A 27672-nucleotide genomic window follows, 5' to 3' on the forward strand; every position below is an offset into this window, starting at 1 on the left:
TCTCTCTCTCTGTTTTTTTTTTTTGGTTTGGACAAAGAACTTAAATTCTTTGCCTGATTTGCATTTCAATTTTTTCTAATAACTTTTTTATTTATTTTTGGTACTTCTAGACTTTCCATTGGATCTAGAATGACTTCTTTAAAATTTTGTAATTTACAAAAAATAAATTATGTATGAAATCCTTATTTAAAATTTTAATATTTTTCATTTAAAAAATCAAATTAATCATAAAAAATATATAAAAAGAATTCAAATTTATTTTTGTTATTATAAATCTCAAGCTTTTAAATCAAATCATTTAAACAATTTTTTTTGGGTATCGAATTGGGAACCTCTAAATTAAATCCTCAAGGATTTACTATGAAAATTAAATTTGTTGGTAAATTATTTAAATAAATTTTAATTTGTGTAATTTGACTTATAAAAAAAATTCAAATATAGATTACGTTATATTATACTTTTCTTCTAATATTATTTTCCTAACATTAGTAAACTCATTTGTGAATTTTTAATCCAAACACATGGTTCTTCATATATAAGATATTGGGATTTTTACACAAATAACTCATCTAATAGAATCAAATAAAGATAATAGCCTAACATTTTAATATTTTGCAATGTGACTAGATTAATATTTAAGTTAAATTAAAATAATAAAATAACCCCTTCTCCTCAAATTTGAAATCTTAGTTTTATTTTCAAATTTGAAATATACTATATCCAATAAGTTGACAATGAAGTATTCAAATATTGAAGCAATATGTGATTGTAAATATGCCATGATTATAGTCATTTAGTTATGGGAATTTTGCTATCATGTTACATGATTTTTTTTTATTTGTTTTAAGGATAAAAAGAAAAAATCACACACCAACAGATTGAAAATAGACCACATTCCAAAATTTTGAGAAACTTTTTTCGTGATTTGTGATTAATAAATTTTTCACGAGCATTGGACTAATTTATTCTAACATATATTTTTAATTGAATCATGTAAATCAATAAAAATTTATTATTTACTTAAAAACATATTAATATTTTAATTTTACCTTTAATTATTATAAATAAAAAATAATTTTTTAATGTAAATTTTGGAGTACTTATCTTTTTTTTAATATAATAAAGATATAATGATTTATTTATTAAAAAATATGTTGGTAATTTCTTTTATTTGTCAATTGTTAATTGTCCTGGTGGCAATGTTATTTCCCTCTCTTGAAAGAGGTCCTGATTCGATGTCAATATTAATGTGCTTGTGGGCTGGTGTGTCTTCCTTTTTTTTATGGGAAAGAGTTGGGTTAGGGGCAATTTTTTTTTTTAAAACCTCTAATTTTTTTTACCAAAGAAAAAGCCTCTAATATTTAAAAACCAAAGAAAAAATAAATAAATAAATTAGAAAACCCTTGTATACATTTTAAGGGAATCTGGACTCAACCTCATTCTTGTTCGAAGCTTGGCTCTAGCCGTTGCTCCGAGGCTGAACCCAGTCTTGCTATTGAGTCGCCGTTCGCGTTGCTTGACGCTTGAGTCGCTGAATTCGCGTTCGCCCATCGTTCTCTCAGTCGCTGAACTCAGACGCTCACCTCTCTGCACATCGCCTCTGCTTCGTGTGCTTCTCGCCGTCTGTCACGTTGCTTCAGCTCCAGGTTCGTTGCCTTCCCTCTTCTGGTTGACTTTGCTGAATGAATAAATAATTTTTCCACAGTCTGAGCTCTGAGTACGAGTCGATATGGATTAAGTGATTGAATCCCCACACCCCACATCGTTGAAGGTCTTCTGCTTAACTGAGATCCATGCTTAATTAAATGCCAAACTCTTCCCATTTTTTCGAATTTTTTAAGTTGTTGGTCAATCATTCGGATTCGGACCTCCTTGGTTGTTTTGTTTGGATCACCTTCATCTTCGAACATATTTACCATGATATGCGTCGCTGTCAATTATTTTGTAATACCAGCGCCTTTTAATCTTCCCCAGTATTTTTATTTGTTTGGTTAGTTTCTAACCTTATTTTATTTATTCTCTTTCTCGTTAATCAGTTGCGCTTGGTTGAGGGTCAAATTTGCTCCTAAGATGGTTGAGGTTCTCTTTGATGACATATTTAGGGTGGATCAATTGAATCCCCCAGAGGGCAAAAAAGCATTTGATAAAGGTATGTCTTTTATGGGTTTCCATTATTTTTCTGCATAAGTTTATTTACTTTTCTACGTAATATTTATTTTTCTCTGTTTTTTGCACGATGGTCAAGTGCTTGTGACAGTTTGTGGTCATCCCTCTTCTATTCGTACTTGCTATCTGTTTCTTTAGACATAGGCAGAAAAATATGATAGCCTCACGCCTTGAAACCCTATCATTCCTCTCAAGGAAAAAGAGCTTATGGATAGTAAAACTTGATTTCTAGTAACAATAAACACCTCTTCCTGTGCACTCACAAAGCTTGCACGGCATCTAAGTTCACTTCTTAATGTCCTTCCTAATACATTTCTTGGTGTGGAAGTAGATTTTGATATTTTAATTGCAATTCTGCAATCATGAAGAGTAATAAGCAAGGAAGTATGATTGACTTTGATATACTCATTACACATTGCAATGATCCTTTAGTAATGGTGGAATATTGATTAATATTAATAGAAATAGCGTGACTTTAAGTGCATTATCAAATATGATGGGTGCACTTTCTTCTGATTTCAGGTGTGCACACCTTCAGTTTTATTGTCTTCACCTAAACCTGATGAGCCAAATTTTGGGGTTACGCTTATTCCCCTCAAGTATGCCACATATGCTATCTAGGCCTTTTTCCTTAAAGCTAGAAACTACTTCGGTTAGAATACCAATCTCATGTAACAAATAACGATTAACTACTCATCAATCTAATATTACCAGGCCTCTAGATGAAAGCAGTCGCCATTTGTCAAATGGAGTATTACCTACTTTAAATACTCATCATTCTTAACAAGTTACTTGTTTAACCTCTTGGGTAAGATTAGCAGCATCACTGGCTTCCATTTGATCAATTGAATCAAACATGGTAACATTACTTTCAGCTGGTGTAAGCTTGACCGCGGCAATAAATTATGTGACCAACTTTAACTACAGCGTCTTACTGACCAAGTAAAGGTTATCATCTCAAGTTGACCTAGATTTTGGTTTTAGAAATTTGGAATTGTGGGTTTCAAGGTGCTTCATTGTTGTCTCACTTTGTCATGTTCTTGTCCAATATTAAGCTATTTCTGTAAGATTAGAATGGAAAAGATCATGTCGGCCAAATAGGTGCCATGTCAACTCCATTGTTCAGGGCTATTAGCTTGATTGACAGGATTGATGATTTAGGTTAGATGTGACACAATTTAAGAAATGGGGGACAAATTAGGAGGAAAATGATCAAAGAAATGAACTCATCGCTGAAAGATACTTATGGAACCAAAATAAAAATAGATATTATACCAAGCACTGATAACATTTCTAAAAGAGCTTGTCTAAATAATTTGACCAATCTAAGATTCTGTTGATGCACTTTCTGATGCTCATCTTACTTGAAACACAAATTAGTACTTTACATATTATTCTTATACTTCTGTGTATTTTACCTTTGGCAGTGACACGTGTTGAAGCAAAAAGTGAAAGGTTTGACATGTTTATGCATCTAGACATCAATTCCGAAATATATCCTTTACAAGTTGGTCAAAAATTTGCGCTCTTACTAGTCCCAACACTTAACCCAGATGGAACACCAGACACTGGCTACTATGTGCAGGTATTTCATCTCATATTTTACAGTCACTAATTTCATTTTACCATTGAAAACTAATTTACACATAATTATTGGTATTTTGTGCACACTTTAATAGAAGGTTCTTGTCTTTGTTGGTGTTGGTTATTTTGTATTTTTCTTATTTTCTTTATTCCTATTTATAAAAATAAAGGAGATATTCAGAATTGTACTAACTATGGAGGGATTAAACTCATGAGCCACACAATGAAATTGTGGGAGAAAGTAATTGAGCATAGGTTGAGATTGGAGACAAGCATTTCTGAGAATCAGTTTGGTTTTATGCCAGATAGATCAACTATAGAGGCGATTTATCTACTGAGGGATTAATGAAAAAGTATTGTTGTAAAGATAAAGATCTACACATGGTTTTTATTAATTTGGAAAAAGCTTATGACCGTATACCAAGAGAAGTGCTTTGGAAAGCGTTGGAAAAAAAGAGAGTACGGATTGCTTATATTAAAGCCATACAAGATATGTATGAGGGGGTAAAAACTAGTATAAGAACGCCTAGTGGTCAAACAAAGGATTTTCCTATAAAGATTGGACTACATCAGGGATCATCTCTGAGTCCTTATTTGTTCAACTTAATCTTAAATGTTTTGATGAAACATATTCAAGGGGAAATTCTGAAATGTATGCTCTTCGCGGATGATATAGTTCTTATAGCAGAGACAAGAGAAGATGTTAATTGCAAACTTGAGTTATGGAGGAGGACATTGGAGTCAAAAGGTTTTCGTCTGAGTAGGAGTAAGACGGAATATTTATATTGTAAATTTGGTAAGAAATTATTCGACAATAATTTGGAAGTAAAATTGGGAGATCAAATTATACCTCAAGTGGAAAAGTTTAGATATTTGGGAGCCATTATTCAAAATGATGGCAAAATCAGTGGAGATATTTCACATAGAATTCAAGCTGGGTGGTTTAATTGGAAAAAAGCTAAAGGAATTATTTGCGACCGTAAGGTGCCTAATAAACTTAAAAGATGAGAATGTTATGATGGATGTGCGGACATGCACGTAAAGAGAAAATTCGAAATGAGCACGTACGCGATAAAGTGAGGGTGGCACCTATTGAGGAAAAAATGGTAAAAAATCGGTTGAGATGGTTTGGGCATGTACAAAGAAGACCAAGGGAGGCACCAGTGAGAAGAATGAAACATATAACTTTGAGTCCGATTAAGAGAGGTAGAGGAAGGCCTAAGAGAACACTTTTGGAAGTTGTTGAACACGATCTCTTAATTAATAATATTCCTAAAAGCTTGATAAATGATAGAACACAATGGCGTCTTGCAATCCATGTAGCCGACCCCACCTAGTGGGATAAAGGCTTGTTGTTGTTGTTGTTGTTGTTAATTATATGGCAAGAGCTTGGTTTCTGCATGGTCATATGAGTAGATTCTGTGTGTGTGTGTGTATTGCTGACATGACTACCCCCAAAAAAACTGTTTTTTTTCCAGCAAACATTCGTAATGCTTTGCTGGATAAACATCATAAGATTGATATATTGACCAAAAGCTAATAACAAAGTTTGTGTTAGGGCTATGATGTATTACATGCATTGATCTTGATGAGCACCAATCAATGGTTCTATTTCTTAATTTTACTTTACTCAAAGCTTGAGGGGAGTAAGAATTTCAGGCTTTTTAAGACTGTTTAAAAGTTATAACATTTGTGGCTTCCTCTCTTGAGTTGAATATGCTGATTTTTGTTATACAGGACCACTTGTAAATGAAATTCCCTCAAATATTAAGTAGCTTGAAGTCAGTTTTATTATACTCTTGTTTTATACTCAGGTTTACATTGACTTTAGCTGATGTTTAAAAGAAAAATGCAATGGGAGTGCTTTTGAAAATTAACATCTAATATCCTTTAAGATGACCTGTGATCTGTATCATTAAGGAAGTTCAGATCTTTTCAAGAGTTGGTCAATGTTCATCAAACCATGGTTCGAACTTACAAGGCTGTTGCTAAACTGATGACATCAGATTTGAGAGGATTAAAATTATATTGCTTATACAATACATTTCTCATGGAACCAAGAGATACTTTCATACTATATTGAATGATTAGAGTGATAGATGATGCCATTTTACCTGTGTCTAGTATCTTTTCTTTATTTTTCTCTCATTTTGTAAGTTGTAGATATTTTTCTGTTTCCTGGCAAATCTCTAATGCCGAATCTTCCTTACAAAGTTTTCTACCACTTTTCAGGGCAAAGGACAATCACTGGCTGACAATTTTGAATATGTTATGTATGGCAAGCTTTATAGAATTTCAGAAGAATCAGGACAGGAAAAAGCGTATGTACTTAGTTTCTGAACATCAACTTATTGCCAGTTCTGAGTGCCAGGTTTTGAAAAATGGAATTGCTGTGAGGCCTGTTTTGCTGGTTTAGCAATTTAGAGGCTTGATGCTACTATGCTAGGCATCTCTTAGCCCCTTCAATCTAACTGGAGATATGATATCTATATCCATAGCCATATATTTATGAGTTATGAATTGATACGTGGGAATATGAGAGTTAGCAATAAAAAGGGATAATTAGGGAAATTAGGGATAAAAGGGTAATTTGGGTATTTGGGTATATTCTATATAAATAGAGTATCTAGGGTACAGTGGGGGGGTGTGAATGAAATCAGCCTCTCTTTTCGTATATATTTCTCTTCTTCCTCTATCAAGGTATCAAAGCCATCTCTCCGGCCATGTCTCTGCCGGAGACGCGGTCCTCGACTGAACGCGTTGTCGACTTGGAACACCGCTTGGAAATGCAATCCTCATTACTTCAAAGTACTCAACAGGTTCTAGACCAGCACACTAACGATATATCTGAGATTAAAGCTACCTTATCTTAGTTTATGAAGGAGATTTCTGATAAGCTTACTATGCTAGCCAATCAACCATTGCGTTCCCCTCCACTTCAAGTCGGTGAACCCTCCTAGCCACCTTCCCTAGCACCCTCTGTCGCTCTCCCTCGACCTACAACCTCTGTCCCTTCGCCCCTAATAACAATCCCACCACTACCCCCTTTCTCTCGACCAGCGACCCCTTCCGCCTCAGCACCCACTCCCCCCATTTTCACACTACCACCTCAGTTCGGGTCCTTCCAAGTTCTCCTTCCCACACCACCCAACTCATACTCTGTTCTTACCAAGAGTAGCAGAGTTGCATTCCTCAAATTTGATGGCACTGATTTTTGAGGATGGGCTTACCGCTGTCGCCTATTTTTTGACGTGGATGGAATGCCCATTGACCAGCGTATTCGTCTTCTTAGCATCCACTTGGAGAAACGTGCCTTGCATTGGCACTTAGCCTTCACTAAACAGAGGCATTTGGACGAGATATCTTGGGAAGAATACTTCTGCAAAATGGAAACCAAATTTAGGGATATAAAAGATGAAAACCCCATGATTGCGATAAAGAAACTGCAGATGCAAGACTCTGTCGAAGAATATGAGGAGAAATTCGATGAGTTGCTTACTGAAGTTGACTTATCAGAGGCAGCAGCCATGAATTGCTTCATCGGAGGCTTGCGCAACGACGTGCAACAGGGCGTCCTTAGTCTCCAACCAACAACACTGGCCGGTGCAATGAAGATGGCCAGATGACAACTTGCTGCCGTTAAAGCGATTCATGACCATGCTCTGTCTTCTACGCCGCTGATTCACAAGCCTTCCTCTGCGTTCTCTTCATTCTACTCATCTGGGTCTTCTCGTTTTCCTTCTCCATTATTATCAGGTTCCAGGCCTGACCCGGTTACTAAACCCATATCCACTAATGACCTAGTTACTAAGCCGATATCCACCACGAGCCCATTAGCTGATAAGTTCAAACAGACCCAATCCTTCAGCACCTCTAGTTCGGCATCCTCTAGGCCCTTAAAACAACTTTCAAAGAGTGACATGGACGATCGAAGGCGTAAGGGCTTGTGTTATTGGTGTGACGACAAATACAACAGTGCACACCGTTGCCAAGATTCACTGGTCTTTTCCTTAATTGTTGAAGATAGAGTAGAGATATTTGCAGACACTCAAGAGGAGATGGCTCCAGAATAAGTCGTATATTAGACATAGGTTTTAACTTTTCATCTTTGCACTGATCCTTGAGGACAAGGATCTTTTTTTAGAGGGGAGTATATTGATACGTGAGAATATGAGAGTTAGCAATAAAAAGGGATAATTAGGGAAATTAGGGATAAAAGGGTAATCTGGGTATTTGGGTATATTCTATATAAATAGAGTATCTAGGGTATAGTGGGGGGGTGTGAATGAAATCAGCCTCTTTTTTTGTCTATATTTCTCTTCTTCCTCTATCATGAATGGTGCCAATTCGGCCTCCTTCAGACTCAGTGCACTTGTCCTTTCGTATTTAACCTTTTTTTTTTTTTAACAACTAGAAAGTCGCTTTGTATTCCTTTTGCCTGTATTTGGCTTTTCTTGCTTGAATAGAAGTTCAGTGCTGATTCCCAAAAAAAAAAAAAAAAAAGAAAAAGAGAAAGAAAAAACAACTATAAAGTGTCCTGCATTGTTATGAGATTTTAAAATTATATATGTAGCCTAAGATTTTAAAAGTAGTGAGAGCCAGTGCTGTTCTTATCTATGGTGCTGCCGTACTGGCTCCCACAAGACTATATATATAAATATATGGATGCATATTCTTTTTCTTACTTCTCATGCAAGTCATTAGTTGCACCTTATCTTAATCATGTTTTTGTTTCCAAAGTTTTCAGTTTTAAATTTTTTCCCCTTTTAAGTATTGTCACAGTTTATTGTCTATGCATGGGAAAAAAATCTAGTTTCTTGTTTTATTGTGCAACGTCATGCATTAGGATTGGTTCATTTTCATATGGCATACTCCCTCCAATCCAAAGTGTAAGCATTTTTCTCTAGCTAATCTTGGTATAAAATATAAATAACCTAATACATGTAAAATTTTTTTTCCATTTTACTGCTTGTATTTATTAACCTAGATTTTTGTGTAAATTTGTTTTCCACTTATCATGAAGTGCATTGGTAATTTGGACTGAGGGTTAAAGGGAAAAAACAATATATTTATGAGAATAAAGACTTTATTGGTTCAGATTTTTCCTAAAAAGTACTTGTATTTTGGACCTGAGAGAGTATGTTGTATGAGCGGTCGCACGTTTAATGATGGAATTGGAAGTGGAGTGGTCGTATGTTTAATGATGAATATGATCATTTAATTAACTTGGGTTTTCTAATTGGGTTGCAGGGAGATATACATATCTTTTGGTGGGCTTCTAATGATGCTGGTGGGTGACCCTTCTCATTGCAACAAGTTTGAGCTTGACCAGAGACTGTATCTTCTAATTAGGAAAGTGTGAAAATGTTATGATGTCCAGAGAGGAGGGCTTGAAGCTCTCATTACAGCAATTTGGTAGGTTGACTTCTTAACTTGAAGAAACTTGTGGACATTGTAATCTTGATGGATTTGAATTATCTATTGTCATTGAATAAAGTGGGACCCAAATTCTGGAATCTTGGGATTGGGAATATGTGCTTGTAAATGATCCAAACTAATTATTTGGCTGGAAACTTATTTTGTGGAAAGGTCCCATTTGACTGACTGGATAGATTTTGAAGGCAATAATAGATATGATGATTGATTTGAGGGGGGAAAATGGAATTTTATAGTTCAAAACTATATCTGCTATGATATGGGTAGAGCTCGGAAACGGGGTGCCCCGTTCTTATAGTCTCAGGCCAGTAAATCTAGTTTTCACAAAATTGACAATTAAAAAAGTTCAACATTATGCTAACATGTTGAGGATACATGACTAAAACCTGGGATTTTGCGCGGGTATAAAGAATATTATTAATGGTGGTTAGTAATGTAAGCTCCATCACTGAATTGCTTACAGTCCAGAGCAGAGAAAAGGTTGAATTCTAAAAAGGAGGAACCAAATCTGGAAAAAGGATGACTCACCTCAATAAATCAGGATGACATTAGCCTGTAAATCATGACCAAGAAACAGAAAACAACCACAACAAAAAGGAATCGTTGCTGTAGTACTAATTTCCACACAATTATCGGAGCCATCATTCTCCATATTTACAGTTTCATATAGTTCATTAAAAGGGTGTTCATTTTAACGAAAAAAATTAATGCATACTTGGCAGTCAAGCTAGAAATATGGGTCAATTTGTGGTGGGTTGGCATGGCCTGTGTTTTTTGCAGGTTGAATTTTGCCAACCTGTCCAATCCGCAGTGGGTTGGTAGGTTAGTGAGCCAACTCACAAGTAAAAAGGCATTTTTTTAATAATTTTTTAAAATTTTAAAAATTATAAATTTATTTCTTTTTATAATTTTTGTCACGGTAAAAAAAAATCATAAATTTTTCCTAAAAATTAATTATTCAAATAACAATAAAAGTCCTTCTAATTAAGACATGCTAATATCACCACTTAAATATCAACTAATTTAATTTTGTGAGCCTTTTATTCTTTAATTATTTACATGATTGATCAGTATTATACATATATGAATTAATAGAAATGCTTTATCTATCTTCTTTTCTAGTCATTTTGTTTTGGCATTTTTGTTACAAAATTAATGCCCCAATTTAAAATATTAATTCTTTTTTTAAAGAAAATAATGATAATTTAAACTCTGACTATTAGATCACAACTCATGATACATTTAGTTCATACCACATAAACATTCTAATATCTCTGTATCCATTTTTTTTAATATTCAAATTAAGATGATAATATAATATATGGTTAGCACTTCATAAATATGTTTAATTTTATAAATAAAAAGAGCAACTAAATTTTTTTTTATTTGCTAACTTGGGTATCACTATTTTGAAAACTAGATAATATAAATGAGCTATTATATGAATGATGTAGAGTATAATAAAATATTCTATTTAATCTTTTCTTGGTCACATTTAAATTATATCATATCATTATTTAAATATATGAGCAGTGTGTTTTTAATGTTTTCTACCATAATTTAAAATTGAATTGAATAACTGTAAGAGTATCAAGTACTTAGATCACAATTTCAGGCACGCTTACTTCAAATGCTTTATTTTAAACTCAATATCATTTATTTATTTTTTATTTATTTTTTTTAAAATATAAGCAGACTAACCTGACAACTTGTGAGTTAGCCCGCTATGGATTCAAATTATGTGAGGCAGGCTAAAACCGCCTTGCATATAATTGAATCCATTTTGCTTAATTTAACCTACAACTTTTTTACGGGTTGGTAGGTTAAGCCCGCAGACTCAACCCATATTACCGGTTCTACTTGGTAGATGTCAAAGCCCATTTTTATTGCACTTAAAATAGTTAGATTTATAAGTTTGATTATATCAAAATTTTTTAATTTTTCAAGCTTAAACCATTTAAAAAAAACTTTAAATTGGTGGCCCGTTAAACCCATCTCGTATTCTTGGCCCTATATTTGGAACAATAATCTTTTTATTTGTATGTTTGATAGAGTAAAAATAATAAAAGAATGAGAAGGAAAGTTTGGTAAATATTGAAAATTCTTTCATTATAAGGAGAATTACAATAAAGGACCATGAATGTGACATATCTCCAAATCACACTTAATAGATTTTGAAATTTCACTATGAGACCAATGGATTAAATGAAAATTATGTTTTTGATAGCGAATTACCAAAATACCATTTATTTGTTTTTAAAAATAATTTAGACACCATTGCTCCAAGGCCAAGGCCCACCGCCAGCGTTGAGGCTCTGGTCATTAGACTTCTGCCGAATTGCATTAATTTTTAATTGTGCAACTTATTATTTATTTTCCCAACAAGACTTATTAATTACTTAGTTTATTTGTTAAATTTGTGACTTCCTCAATTACATTGTATTACTTATCAATCACCTAACTTGTTAATTCATCAACAAAATTTATTAATTACTTAAATTTATTTGTTAAACTCATAACTCCCTCAACCAAATTGCATTATTTTTTAATCACATAATTTTAGTTATTAATTTTTTAATAAAATTTGTTAATTACTTAACTTTATGTGTTCACTTTGGCTTTTGTTTGAAAACTTGGTTTATTTTAAAATAACAAGTTGAGATAGTGTTTTAAAATGTGAGGTTAAGATTTTAACAAGTTATATTCATATTATAAGAAGGGAGTGTTTATATATATATATATATATATATTTTGCATTACATTATTAAGAAGTTGGGGTGGCTTGGTGGTCAATCATTTTTGCCAAGCTAAGGGATTATGGGATCAAAATCCCCTGGCCAACTTGAGAGAATTAATGAATTAATTCTCCGGTGGTTGATCGTCAGAGTTTTGGCAACTGTGGCAAAGTTTTGTGACCATTGCCTTAATGACAGTGGTTCAGCCTTTGGTGGTGGTGACTAAATTATTTTCAAAAATAAATAAAGGATATTTTAATAATTTTCTATTAAAACATAAATTTTACATAGTCTCTTGATCCCATAGTAAAATTTCATAATCTATTTGGAGTGATTTGAATATGTCATATTCATGGTCATTTATTGAAATTCTCCCTCTTTAATATCCCTTTTATTTCCTTATATATGGTGTTTTAAACATTTAAAACAAAAAGCTGTTAATTGCTTTATTTACTCAAAAATATTTTAATATTAAAATTATACAGATAAAAATGGAAATTATTTGATAATAAAATTATGAATTATTTTTATCATTGAATTTTTTATGTAAAGTTTATAGGTATCCTAAACTCAATTTTAATTTTTTTTTTTAATCTTTAAACATTTAAAATCTCTCGGCATTAATGCACTTTTCAACATGGTTAATGGGTCCCACACTTTCCTGATGGGGCATGGGGTGAGAGAGATGCTCATTGCTGAACCTCATCTAACGACCATGTGTTGACACATCACATTGTGCTTTGCCTCACTCCCTGGATTTGGTTTCGGTGGCACTAGGGCTGTGCATAAGTCTCGTGGTCTCGTTCGGTCCGGTCTGACCTATGAAAATCCGGTCCTGTTCAGTCCTGTAAAATGTTGGTCCTATAGGACCAAAAAGACCAAAAAGACAGGACTGATTTTTCGGATAAGACTAGACTAGAGACCAAGCATCTGGACTAAGTGGTCCGGTTTGGTCCTATATAATTATTTTAATATAATTAAAATTAATTTATAAATTATTAATTAATAAGCTTTAGAAAAAAAAAGTCTTAATCTTGCCTTACACTTTGCACTCTGATTGAAAAAAAAACCTCAATACTGTTGCTCAACACCACTGAGCGTCTCAGCTACTCACTCAACTTTGCTCTCATTCTCAATTTTTTTAGTGCGCCAAAGCCCTAGCCCCTGCCTTGTACTTTGCACTCTGATCTTGATCTGTTCAAACTTTGAAGGAACATGTCTGTGGGTTGATTTTTATTACTTCTGGTCTTGCTAATTTTTTTCCTTTGGTCTATTTTCGGTCTTTCCTTTGATTTTTTATTGAAGTTATGTATTTAAATCATTTGAAGTTTGGACTATAACTAAAATATTATTTTCTTGGTGTTAGAAATTATTATGGATTTATTATAATAAGTATTTTTATTATTTTAATTGAATTTGTTAAGTTGAAATAGATTATTGGTCATCATAGAAAAAAAAAGAAAAAAAAGGCCAAGTGAATATTGGATTAATATGACCAGTCTTCCAGTCCTATGGACCAAGTCCAGTCTTGTTAATCTCCGGGTTTTCATAGGACCAGACCGGACTACGGGTTACCTAACCTAGTCCTTTTCATGAAAAGGACCAGACTCCGGGTTAGGCTAAAGTCCAGTCCTGTCCAGTTCTTTGTGCAGCCCTAGGTGGCACTATGCTCATCACCTTAAGCTGTGTCGTTTAATAGCAAACTTTTTCTTTTTACTTTCCTTTTTTATAACCACAAGTTATTATTATAATAATAAATAATAAATAATAAATAAATATTTTAAAATTATTTTTACAATATTAAATAAATAAATTTAAACAATTAAAATTTGATTTGACTAATTCAGATATAAATTTTAACATACAAGGTTCAAAAGTATGTTGAAAAATTTAGAATAGTAATTTTCTTTAATTTTCTTTATTTTGGTGCATAGGTGACCATTTATTAGAGATAATATTATTTGTGGCAATGTTAGATATTAAATATTGATACATCTTTTAATAAATATTCAAATTCAAATATTAATTTGTTTCATTATGAGAAACTAGTCCAACTGACCCATTTTACTATACCCAAAACCTTTATTTTAAACTATGTGTCATTTTTTCCTAATTTTTTTTATAATAGTTATGAATTGTGTAGGTCAAATTTTAATAATTTAAATTTATTTACTTAATATTATAATAATAATTTTATAATATTTATTTATTATTATTATTATTATAATAACTTCTTGTTAAAATAAAAAAAAAATTTGCTGTGAAATGAAGGGGAGTGAGTTTCTCTCCTTTATGTTTTTTTTTCCTACTGTCTCTCCACTACAAATCTGAATAATTTAAATTAAATCTGTATTTTAAAAAAATATTAAATTTAATTTAACATCTGTACTTATTTTTCCTTTTTTAAAAATACAGCTTACACGGTGATGAGCATTGAATTTTCTTCCCTTGAAGGGAGAAAATTCAAGTCCAAAACAGACACAGCTTACATGGTGACGAGCATTGAAATCTTCGCCGTCTCCATGTCAGTCTTCAGCACCAATGCCCACTCAATAGTTCTCTACGCTGTCGTCCTTATGTCTCTCATGAAACTCCGGGAACAAAAACGTACAAATAACATACGGGCACAAAGTATATATGTATTTATGGCCTAGAGAGCAAAACAAACCCAGACAAGATAAAAATGATAAACAATATCCAAAGATATTATTATAAGCATTAATTGGTACTTTCTACAATCCTCTCAAGTTAGAACCAAAAATATTTATGGTTCCTAACTTAACATTCTCTCATGAATATATTTACCTAGCTTGTTGATCTGAAGAAGATACATGCTGGAATTTAATTAAACCTTCTTGAAGCTTTTCGCAAATAAAATGGCTGTCAATTTTAATATGCTTTGTTTGTTCATGAAATACTGAATTTGAAGCAATTTGAATTGCTTCTTTACCATCACATTTAACTAGGACAAAGGGAAGATTTTCAACCTTTAGTTCTTTCAACAAACCAACTAGCCTTGTAATTTCTGACATAGTACTCCCAAAAGTCTTGTACTCGGCTTTTGCTAAAGAGTGGGACACTGTTGTTTGTTTCTTTGACTTTCACACAATAGCTGCTCCCCCCATCTCAATAACATACCTTATCACTGGTCTTCAAGTGTCTATACATGCTCTCTAATCAGAATCACAATACCCTTCAAGCACTGTCCCTCTACTAGAAGGAAAGAAGATCCCTCTTCTAGGATCTTTCTTCAAATATTTAATCGAGTTTGTTGTTGTATTGATGCTTGTTTAAGCCCAACCTTTTTCTCTCCATTTTTAGCAAACCCTTGAGGGATTTTCATAAAAACTTCTTCATTTGAGTGCCCTTGCAAAAATGCATTATCAACATTCATTTGACACATGCTCCATTTATTTTTAACATCTAAAGACAAAATAGTCCTAACAGTGGTCATTTTCACTACAGAAGAAAAGGTGTCAAAATAATCGACTCCTACTTGACTATGTCTTTTTGCAACTAACCTAGCCTTTAATTTATTTAAAGTTTTATTAGCATTTCTTGTTAAAAATCCATTTAAACCTTATGGCTTTCTTATCAACGGGAAGGTTAACTATCTCCTAGGTTTTGTTTCTTTCAAAGGCATCTATCTCATTTTTCATTGCTTCTATCCACCTATTGTCCTTCTTCAAAGGTATTTGGCTTTATGATCTCATTAGTGCATGTAAGAAATTCTTTATAAGATGATGATATATTAGTGTAAAAAACACTATGCTAAATAGGGTACAATATTTTCTTTTCTTTTTTTTTTTCAGATTGAACGCTATTCAAATGTGCTAATTCAGTGCAGTCATAATCTCTAAGCTGCTTGGGGGGCTTCCTATGTCTAGTAGACTTGGTGTAGGAGTGTAAATGATCATCAATATTTGTCATTGAATCATTACAAGTGTAAGTATTTGAATGAGAATTATGTGAGATAGAATCAAAACGGTTTTGCACATTATGATTAGGAATAGAATTAGAAGGAGAATGATGTGAGACAGCATCATAATGATTCTGCTCATTATGAATAGAAATAGGATCATCAATTTGATAATTATCAAATGACGTCTCAAATATAAAGGGATTATGAGACTGAACTAGAGAATCTCCCCTGCGTTTGAATTCACTAAGGCCTCATTTTTGTAAGGGAACTTATTTTCAAGAAAAATGACTTCTCTACTAATTAATAGCCTATCTTCCTCAATATTATAGAGGAGGTACCCCTTTTGATTATTAGGATATCTTACAAAGATACAAGGTTTAGATCTAGGCTGAAATTTATCTACCCCACTTAATGTTTTGGCATAAGCTAAGCGCACAAAAGTTTTCAAATGACTTAAATCAGGTTGTTTTTGATAGATAATCTTATATGGGGTTTTGTAATCGATGACCTTAAAAGGTGTCCTGTTAATTAGGTAAGTGGCAACTCTAATGCTTTCTCCTTAGAATTTAATTGGAAGATTGGCTTGAAATATAAGACTCCTAGCAAGTTCTAGAATATGCTTGAGGTATATAAGGACAAGAAGTCTCATGAATCACTCCATTGTTTAAAAAATAAGTAGATACATCATCATTAACAAATTTAGTTCCATTATCTTTTTTGAACCTTTTAATATGAGCAGACAATTGGTTCTATACATAAGCAAATAAAACCTTAATATGATAAAATTCTTTAGACTTATTTGTTAACAAGTACAACCTAGTAGCATGTGACATATAATCAATTATAGTTAAAAAATATCGGTAGCCTTGGTGAGTAGATTCCTTGTATTGACCCCTCACATCCATATGAAGAAGATCAAAAAATTGAGCAGTATTATTATTACTATTAGGAAAAGGCAACTATGGCTATTTTCTTGTAAGCAAACATCACATTTATCATTGTCAATATAAGACAATTCATTTTTCAGAGTACTAAGATGTCAAAGAACATGAAATGATGCATGGCCTAACCTAAGGTGCCAAATTTCATTATTAGAAATAGAGTGACTACAAATGGGAACATCATTATCTTCAACAATGTAAACTCTAGAATCTATTTTACCAATCATCCTCATGTTTCCACTATAGAGATCTTGTCAATCATAGACTTTAGGAAAGAAAGCAACAACACAATTTTGTTCTAGGTGAGACGAGAGATGGAAACTAAATCAAAATAGATGCCAGGTGCAGATAGCAAATTTTCTAGGACTATATTGTCAAACAATGTGATGTATCCTCTGTATGTGATAGGTAGCTTATCCCCATTTGGGATCCATATTTTTATAAAAAGGTCCATTATACTTAGTGTATATATATAGATAATCTAATAAACTTATAACATGTACAGTAGCTATTGAATCCAACAACTAGTGAGCTTTGTGTGAGTTTGTGATAAGTGAAATCTTGCTTATGATAGATAAGATAGAATGAATCAAACCTAATGACTCTTTCGAGTCATTTACAGTCACAGCACCTGTAGGGATAGATTTGGTTTCCTTATAGAGCATCTTAAGAATATTTTTGTAATCTTGTTGAGAAAGGAGTTGACGTTTTAAGACTTATTAGAAGTAGAGTTGTTAGAAGGGTATTTGCCTGATTGATTTGTTAGCCCTTGTTTCCTCTTCCTCTTGCAAAGCTTGGTAGGAACCCTACCAATTGATTGTAGTTGTCTCTTTGATGGCCTCGACGATGACAATGTGTTCATTCTTCATATTAATAATTTCCTTGTCCATGACCTCTTGTAAATTTGCCACAACCTTTAGTACCATGGTAGAGCTTTCATTATCTAGGCCATATGGAGGAAGAATCAAGTTATGCTGCATTTCCTCTTGACAAACCATTGAATAGGCCTGATTGACCTTCAAGAGAGGTTCATCAACAACATCTGGCTGTGAATATGTTGATATAATGAATAAAGGCCTATAAGAAATTGGAAGATCCTTTATTGTTGGATAGTCTTTGCATACTTAAGAGAGGAGTTGCACTTACAATTAGGCAAAGATAAAACTATAGAATACTCCTCTAAACTTATAGCGGATGGAGATTTTGGGGTCAACTTAGGTCGCTTATTAAGAATGTTGGTGTCCTTGATGCCTGAGGGCCATCCATGATGTGCTGGTGATTCCATCCTTCTGGGTGGTGGCAGTTGGTGGCTTTGTCCAAGTTTTCCACTTATGTTGAGATAAACAAGGCAAGTCCTAAAAGTTGTTTGGAATGCCATTTTGTAGCCATAGTAGCTTTTTAGATATGCTATGTTATTCATATTATAGCTAATGCATCCAACTATGTGACCTTTTTTGTAGTATAGTGTTCAATGAAAGAACTAGTGGCTAGTTAAGATGATGACATGGTCAAAATTTTTGATGTGAGTATCTAAGTTCCACATTAGATACTCTTTATCAGGTCTCTCAGACTTAATGTAGTTTTGCTGATTTATTATTGGGGAAATTGACCATGTTATAGAAAAAAAATTATTTCCTAAAATCCTACACTTTCAAAAGTATTTACCAAAATACCATACACTAAAATTTGGTTTGACAGATACCAAGTTTTCTTTTTTTTTTCTTTTGTATCAACGATGAATAGAACTCAGCCTCTATGACATCAAGTTCCATATGATAAAATGAAACATGCTAGAGAGTCATCTTGCCACACACACTCTCTCCACTCACAATAGTAATCCTTTTTTTTTTCCGAGATAACATAACTTTTTTCCCCACTCTGTGTACAAAAGTTACTGAAAATTCTCCCTTCCCTCATAAGTAATAAGTACTAGTATAATGTAGATGTAATATAGTATTATTTAGATAAAAAGTTATATATGTTTTTATAATATAAATTTTAAATAAATACTGCCTAAATAATTATAATATTTTGATAAAAATATAAAATGTCTTAAAAAAGGAATGTAACTTGTAAGATTTCTTTCCCTTATATTCATAATTGTTAAGAATTAGGTTCTATATGTTTAATTATCATTAGGCTTGGTTTGGATGGAGGAAAAACTAAAAAGAAAATAAGAAAGAGAAAAAACTATTTGAAGAAAATTCTAAAAATAGTAATTTTTGTAATATTTTTAGAAGTTTTCCTTCATCCCAATTTTAATGAAAGGCTCATTTCTCTAACCTCATATAATTATTGAAAAAATTATTCAAGAAAATATTATATAAATTTAAAAAATAACAAAATATGTAGCCACATTTATCTATAGATGTTTGGACTAAAAATGGCATAATGGGCCTAAGGACATAATCAACCAAAGCCCAATCGAATCTAAAGTGTGGTTCAACCCAACAACAAAGTAGCCTTATAAACATAAGTGGAACGCTATGTTTAAGGAGTCAATGATGTAGCGTCGCCTACTATGCCCACTCTCGAGTTTCTCAGTGCACTTACTCCTTCCATTTTGCACGTCGAGGCACACTCTTGGTGACTTGATTGCGCACATAGCTATCCACTCCTTGTGCCAAGACTCAAATTCAAAGGAGCATGCCATTACCATTTTTTTATAAATAGGTGATAAGCACATGGCAGAAAGACTCTTGATACTATGCCACACCTACATTGACTTGCCTATCACAAAACACTAACTCTGACCTTGCGTCAATCAACTTTGCTTAGTGTGAATTACTTCATTTATGCAAGCTCAGCTTCCTATGCCAGTTTGTATTTTTCTTCTCATCTTCATCACCATAGAGCACCCATTGTATTAATACATTAATAATACAATCAAGTCCTATGCATTACTTGGCACACCCTTCTAGCATTCACTTGACTCTCAAAGAAAATTGTGGTAACGGACCTTACAAACTCACTCTATTGTTTGAGCTAACTCACACTTTTAAGGACATGCTCATTTAGCATGCTTGGCACACCTTTAAGGTGGGTGGCACTTTGACCCATTCCTTAAAAATTGAGCCAACAATATCTTATCAATGGTAATTTTAAATTTAAAAAATATGTGTATTTATCAAAATATTTATAATTATTTAGGAAGCATTTCTTTAAATTTATATTATAAAAATATACAATTTTTTTATCTAAATAATAATCCTTTCATCCTAAATTATAAGACAACTTTTGAGGAATTTTGTTATCCTATAATATAAGATAATTTAAGAAAATTTTATTAATGATACTTTTTCAATATTATTCTCAAGTGGAGAGAGATTTGAAATAATGTTCTAGAATAATAATTAAGTGTATATGGATATTTTTGAAAGTTATATTTTTTTTTGAAAAAAGTAAGTTTATAGAGTGTTATTATTATGTTTTATTGGTATGCATCTCAAATTGTTTTATAATTTAAAATGGAAAGAGTATTGTATTACATTTATGTTATGCTAGCTAGCACTTATAACTTACAAGGGAAGGGAGAATTTCCCATAACTTTTGTGCATAGGGTTGGGGAAGTCATTGTATTAATCCAAAAAAAAAAAAATAGAGAGGGATTGGTGGTGTGAGTGGGGTAGGAGAGTGTGGGGCAGGCTCCTTGACATGTTTTTTTTTTTTCAATTACATGAAACTTGGTGTGATAGAAGCCAAGTTCTATTCACAAAAACAAAAAATTAAAACTCTGTATGTGTCAAACCAAATTTTAGTTTATAATATTTTAGTAAATACTTTTAAAAGTGAAGTATCTTGAGAAATAATGTTTTATCCATAGAATGATTGTCAATTTGCATCTATTATTGAATGGCAGCTTCAATCATCATAACAAGGCCCTCTTGGATTCAAAATCCATTTCCTAGAAAACATTTCACATCACTTCATCATCATAGAAGAAGAAGAAGAAGAAGAGTAAGAAGATGATGATGATTGGTTATTATGTGAGGTTTTGAAGAAAGGAAGAGGGATTAGAATAAAAAAATAAAAATAGTGGAATCAGAAGAACTCTCTTGACAGTGGTTCTTGATGATGTGAGTTGAACATAATGAACTACTTCGTTTTCACAAAGGTCAAAGGGGAAGTTTCATGGCTAAAATTGATGTGAAACAAAGAGAGAAAGTGGGAAAGGGAGAGACGAAAGAGGGAGACAAAGGACAGTGTGATGTCTCAGCATAGGCTGTTGAATGAGGTTTAAGCATTGACTAGCACTCTCTCAATCTATGCCACCTTAGCAAAGCTTGGGATCCACTAACAGTATTAGAAGGTGCGTTAATATCAAAATAAGGATGTTTCTTGTTTTAAACATTTTAGGACAAAAATACTTAAAATTGAGTTCACGACATCGACAGACCCTACATGAATAGTTTGAGAAAAAATAAATGACTTGGTATTTTATAATATGGACTAACTTTTATTTTTAAAAGGCAAAGTATGAAATTGTATGTAGTGTTGGAAAAGTTAATGTGTACCAAACATTGTATTTTTCTCACTTTCTACATCTTCCTTCTAGAAGCTATGCACACATTTAAGTGTATGCGTGCCTAATTTTTAAGGGTTTGTGTCAACAATTAAATGAGAAGTATTTCTCTAGTTCTTTAGTGTAAGATGAAATTAACAAACTTCATATTTATTAAGAAATGTTGGCCATAATCTTGAAATTGTAAAAAAGTTGTAACTTTTAATTTTACCTTTCTTTATAATTAATGACCATTATAAATTATTGTTTAGGAATTCAAATGACAATAAATAAATGAGGGGTAAAGTTGGGAAAACTTTAATTACACTAACTTCATCTTCTATTTAGGATCAAAAAAATTTTAAATTTTGTCTTATATTAAGGATTGGAGAGAACATTTAATGACATCTAATATGAGTATGCAATAGTTTGCAATAGGTTGTATGAAAATGTTATATATAACTTTCTAGTCTCTAAGTAAGATACTCTTCTAATCCCCTTTATAAATCATTTCTACTAACATTACCAATACCAATGCCAAAAAAAAAGTAAAAGGAATAAAAGTGTGTAAAATTTCTAATATAAAATATCTAAAAGTGATATCATAGTACTTTTTCTTTCTCATGAAGGGTAATTTTGGAAATATATTTTAAATATTATCTAAAAAGTCGCACCATAACTTATGAATAGTACCAAATAGACCTATAAACATTTAATAGCACTATGACTTATAAATAAGTATTTTTTTCCTTAAACGTTTAAAAATTCTTATAAATAGGATCAAATAGAAGAAAAGTTCTAATCACACAAAATGCACATGTTTAGCCATAAATTTCATACAATACCAATAAAAATGCAGTACCAAAAAGTATAGTAACATAAAGAGAAATGCAAATGATTACCTAAAGAAAGAGAATAATAGAAAGAGAATTCTAGTCAATTCTCCCACATTTCTCTCAACTCATGAGCATCTTCATATATCCATGTCCTCTTCTAAGGTCCTCAGTTTCTACATAAGCCGAAGCATGCCTTTTCCTCTACATAAGCCTATTAGGTTCCAACCCATTTCTTGCTTCTCACTCATGTTAGTCTTTCCTTTTTAGGTCTTGTATCAATATTGATGGTGTTTAGCTCCCGACATTATCCTTCCCCATAAGCTTGACCATGTCCTCAAGGTCAAAAGATGGGTATAAAGACATCATTTCATTATAAGCTTCCTGAGTGGGGACATTGTTGTGATCCAACAAAATGAGAACCTGAAATATAGAGTGATCTCCCTGTTGTACCCAGCAGCAAGTCACTAAAATAGTCAAAGTGATTTCCCTGGAGCTTTATTGCATATATAGTAAATTATCCACCTCAAAGTGAACTTCAATATGCTTACGATCTGAAAACATTTTCATGTGTGCTTGGGATCGTGCAAGGTGCAGCTTGAGTGTTGCAAATAACTCATATCGATAGCATAATTATTTGTAAAGGTCTAGAGGCATATCCTCTATTGATGTATGGCATAACGGGAGTGGCGGATCTCTATAGTAAACGGCCTTGAATGAGGTCATTCTAATAGATGAATAAAAATCCATTTTGATCATGCATGTGCGCAAATCTCTTTAAAATTAAAAAAAACTTGTGTCCCTTCTTTATAACACTTGTTTAAACTTTAAATTATATGTAAATAACTCTTTAAACTCTTAACATGTTTGGATTGAATGCTTCCAAAATATTTGTTCCATAAGTTATGTGTGTGTGTGTGTGTGTGTGTGTGTGTGTGTGTGTGTATGTGTATGTTTTCATTGAAGAACAACACATATATGAAGCACTCAAAAGAGGTTTATTTAATGCCAATTCATAAAAAAAAAATCAACTAGCTAGTAACAAACAATATTTATTTTCCAACATTAATTAGGACTACAATAAAGTTCAAATTCAGTCGTCAATAATATCTTCTACATGCATAATCTTCTCATCTAACATTAAAAGTCTACTTTTACACATTTTTAAAATAGATCATAGCAATACTATATCACTCGTGAGCAACAACCAACTCACGTTTTCCAGCATTGTGACCACCGTAAAGGCCAGCCATAGCTAAAGGGCCATTCTCAAGGCCTTCAAAATTTTTTTCAACATACACTATCTTCCCATCTTTCATATGAAGGTAGAATAAACTCTAAGTAATTGGGATAGAGATGAAAGTGATCCTCTACATAAATCATAGGAGAGAAAGAGAAAAGGAAGGAAAGGGAATTTGGGCTTTGTTAAGGTATGCCTTTCCATATATTTAGATTCATTTTTTAGGCTCCTAACTCTCAAGTAAGTGAAATCAGTCATCGATCTCATATCTACTCATCTTTTTTAGATTTTTGTTGAGTGGGATTTGGCTTTTTTTGGTGTCCGTACTTGGGATTGATTTTTCCAAACAAAATAGGTTTAAAAGAGTTTAGGAGCCATACTGAGTATTAGATTGGCTTAGATTTGTTGGATTTTTTTGATTATGAAGTGATTAAGGTTAGGGCTTATGATATGTATATATTTGAAGTGGTTAATGACAATTGAATGGTGTAAACTTGAAGTTTGATGACTTGGTTATGATTATATAAATTGGAATTGGAATTTAATTGGTTTATAATCAATGGGAAAGAATTCAATATGATTTTAGGTAGTTTAGAGGTAGTTGACTAGTAATAAATAGGGAAATTTTGTGTAATCAATATTGAAGATTGTTAATTGGAGTACGTGATTGAGGTAAATACATTTGAAAAAGAGGTAACCTTGGAATATTTTTTTCAAATGCTGATATACTTGTTTAATTTTCTATTATTGTGCACGCACGCACATACACAATTGTATGAAAATGCTGTTGTGCTTGTTGAGGGCTTGTGATTTCTGATTAAAACTTCTATTAAAACTTTCTAGCATGCTTGATGTGTAAAATCTCTATTTTTACTCCTTAAATTTAAATAAAAAATTTATAATCCTATTTCTTCTTTTGGATGTACTTTTTGTTATTTAATAACTCTAATAAGTGAAATGAGATTATTGAATTATAGGAATATAATTGAGATGGTAAAATTTATTTTTGGTAGTGAATTGGAAATTTTTAAGAAAATAAATTTAGAGAACATTGGGATTTCTTTGCATTATTTAGGAGTATATTTAGGTTTAAAAAATTTATAAGGCATTGGAATGATGATTCTAGGCTAGAGACCAAATTTGAGATTTTTGGGTAATTATGATGAAAATTTACAGAATAGAAAAGAGAAAAGTTATGGTATTAGAAATGGTTTGGATGATTGATTATGCCTTGTTAGGGTGTGATTATGTTAGCAGGGGAGTTAGATGTAACATTCCAAAAATTTTCCTATGATTTATTAATCTAATGAAGGGTAATTATGCAAATTTAAGTATAATTGGTTTGAAAATAGTTAGAGATGACTATTGGGTTTGGCTTTAGCCTTTGAATTGGGTTGGGAAGTAAATTGGTTCACTCAGGCTTAAATTATAGAAAAAAATTAGATTTTTAACCTACTGTGCATTATGTTATAGCATAAAAATTGACACTACAGCATAATTTCTTGAGCTAGCTTTTTAAAAAATGCGAAAACAGTCAAAACTAGTGGTATAGACCAAAAAACAAAGAGGGTGCAACCAAGAGAGTATTTTCTGCTAGGGCATCAACTTTTGAGCATTTTAGAGTTGTTTAGAGTTTGATTTTATCTATGTATGCCTTCTTTATCTCTTCTTCTTCTTCTTCTTCTTCTATCTACATGTTTTGGAAGTAAGATTTAAAGATAGGAGATGATGACTTTTGGATTTATGGTTATAAATCTGAATTTATTAGTCTAAATGAGACTTTCTTAAGTATTCTACACTTAGTTTAAAAGTTTTTACTACATTATAAGCTTGGGTCATTCATTTGGACGAACCTTAGACCTCCAAAGTGTGATTTTGATTATTGGGTGTTATATTAGTGATTATTTAAGTTAATGGAAGTTAAATAGAGTTAATAAACCTAATGGTTATGTTTAAATGCATGAGATTAAAATTTTGAGCAATTAAAGTATTGATTAATTGAAGTTGGAAGAGTGTTTATGCTGATTTTAATTATAATTGGTATGATTAGTTGTAGATCAATCATCTTATGCATCATTCAAGCTTAGGTATAGCTTGTAAAGAACCTTATTGTGAGGTAAACATTTGACTCTCAAAGGTTTGAGGTAACCGAGGGAAAATCTAATTTGTATAGTTGTTTGTTAATTAGTTGTTGAACTAAATTGTTTAGAACTTGTTCGGTGATTGAAGACCCATTGATGAAAATTTTGGCAATGTGATGGATTATGTGTGTGAAATTGTGTTGGATTGTTGAGAATAATATGCATATTTATACATATGTGATTAATGAGGATAATTGAAAGCATGTCATTATGAAAATGATAAATATGTGATATCTAGCATATGGAGTATAATGGAGAAAGAAAATTGTGTGAATATAATGTGATGTGATTAATGTCGTTGAATGGTATGTAAATTGTCAATTGTGCATGGCATGATCATTTAGGCAGGCGTTTGCCTATAGGAAGAGTAGTTGTATTAAGCCTATGTGGTAGTGGTGGCTTGCCATTAGAATCAAAGGCTTCCTTTAGCATCAATTGTTAGAATAAGGAGGTAGTCATTATCCCATAGTTGATTAGGGACTATATCACTAGTTCTTTGAGAAACTCGAATCTAACTAGTTTTCACCAATTCATGAGGAGGCTATATTAGAGGTACGACCACCCTATAGTTGTTAGGATTAGGAAAACTATGGATCACAAGCAAGTGAGTTCACTCTGGCCCAATAGCTCCTCACAAGTGAAAGGCTGAGTTAATATGAGTTGAGGAGGTAGCCATTGAATATTCACTGGTTTCATGTCGAAGGTATCAGGAAGGTATAGGTTGACATTGATGATGTATTCTATTTTTGGTCACATGGTTGTTATTATTGTGGTCCGGCATGTTTTCTATTAGGGGTGTATGGTTGTTATTATTGCAACCCTATAATGTGCATTTTTTAAATTATGTGATGATATATGCTTATGCTAGGTTATATGGTTGTTAGTTTTGTGGCCAAAGCTATATTCAAAATATATGCATAAATGTTTATGAAGATATTAATTTCCATTTATATTTATAATTAATTGATATGCAATTATATAGGTCAGATTAACCTTGGTTGCTCAGTGATTGTACTTACCCCTCTTTTCAATATTATAGGAACTAGCTTATCAGAACAATACTGAAGGAAACATTTAGAGGCTTAGGATTTTTGTTCTAAATTTAAAGGCCTCGTTTATTTAAGAGTTTATATGTATAATTTATCTTGATAATGTCAATTAAGAGATTGCATATTTTTGCTTACTTGTACTATTTGACTCTTGATCTAAGTTGTATATTTTGGGCCCTAGGTTGTATGTGAATTAATGTGAAATGTAAATAGGGCTAAAATGCTTGTGCGAGTAAGAAGTGAGTATATTTGTGAATGATGGTGATTTAAAGGTGGGATTACATGATTGAGACTCCCTCTATCATTTTTGATATTAAGGAGTTGAGCATAGAAAATGTGTTGTACATGTTATTGGAGTGTTGTAATATATTGCATAGGTCTTGTTAAGTCTATTAAGTGTGGTTTAGGGGTGGTTGTGAGCTTGTGACACTTAGTTATGATTTTAGATACCCTAGTTATATTTTAAAAGCATAATGGGTAAGTTTGCATTTTGTTGTCTAACTTTTGATTGAGAAATGATTTAAATGTGAAACCAATTCCATTAGCTAGATCTCAGAGAAAGCTTTCTATATACACCTAAATCGCCTCGATCGAATATCAGACGAAGAAATGGGGTGCGTCAGAAATTCAGTTAGAAAATCTGCCATGACAGCATTTCACTGTCATGGGTTTTTGCATTTTATGCCATAACATAAAACAGCATATTATGCTAGAATCACTATTTTTGCTCTTTTGACTGTAATTTAATATTATCTTACCTTGTATAATGTCTTTGTATACATATTTTCCTCTTATTTTTGTTTATGAAATGGTTTTTAGCATGTTAAGTTTTTAAAACTTGAGATCCCATTTATGTAAATTTTACATACTTGATAATTTACTTGACTTAGTCTTGTAATTACCTGAATTATGGAGTTAATTGTGGATTAGTAAAGGAGGCCTTACATTAGAAATTTTGTTAGTTACACTAGCTTTAGAAGTAGCATAAATAATAAAATTAGAAGTGTAAGTTATATTCTCTAACTCTATGATTAAAGCTATTTTATTGATTTCAATGATTGAAATTAATATATTATATACAGTACTATGTCGTGTAGATTGTGGATGATGGAAAAAAATTATAA

The 27672-nt window shown here is 32.2% G+C and overlaps 1 protein-coding gene across 1 annotated transcript; it reads left to right on the forward strand.

Annotated features, from left to right (window-relative positions):
• The first annotated feature begins 1430 nt into the window (after positions 1–1430).
• On the forward strand, positions 1431–9338 carry LOC129290661 (DNA-directed RNA polymerases II and V subunit 8A-like). The gene is made up of 5 exons (XM_054927513.1): positions 1431–1646; positions 2037–2149; positions 3594–3751; positions 5983–6071; positions 9001–9338. Exons 2-5 carry the CDS (start codon positions 2071–2073, stop codon positions 9110–9112), a joined length of 438 nt encoding a protein of 145 aa, XP_054783488.1. The 5' UTR covers positions 1431–1646; positions 2037–2070; the 3' UTR covers positions 9113–9338.
• Positions 9339–27672: the final 18334 nt, after the last annotated feature.

This window comes from Prosopis cineraria, unplaced genomic scaffold, assembly GCF_029017545.1.
Source record: "Prosopis cineraria cultivar Desert tree isolate PC_DT_omini unplaced genomic scaffold, ASM2901754v1 PC13, whole genome shotgun sequence".
In the NCBI taxonomy this organism is placed as follows: domain Eukaryota; kingdom Viridiplantae; phylum Streptophyta; class Magnoliopsida; order Fabales; family Fabaceae; genus Prosopis; species Prosopis cineraria.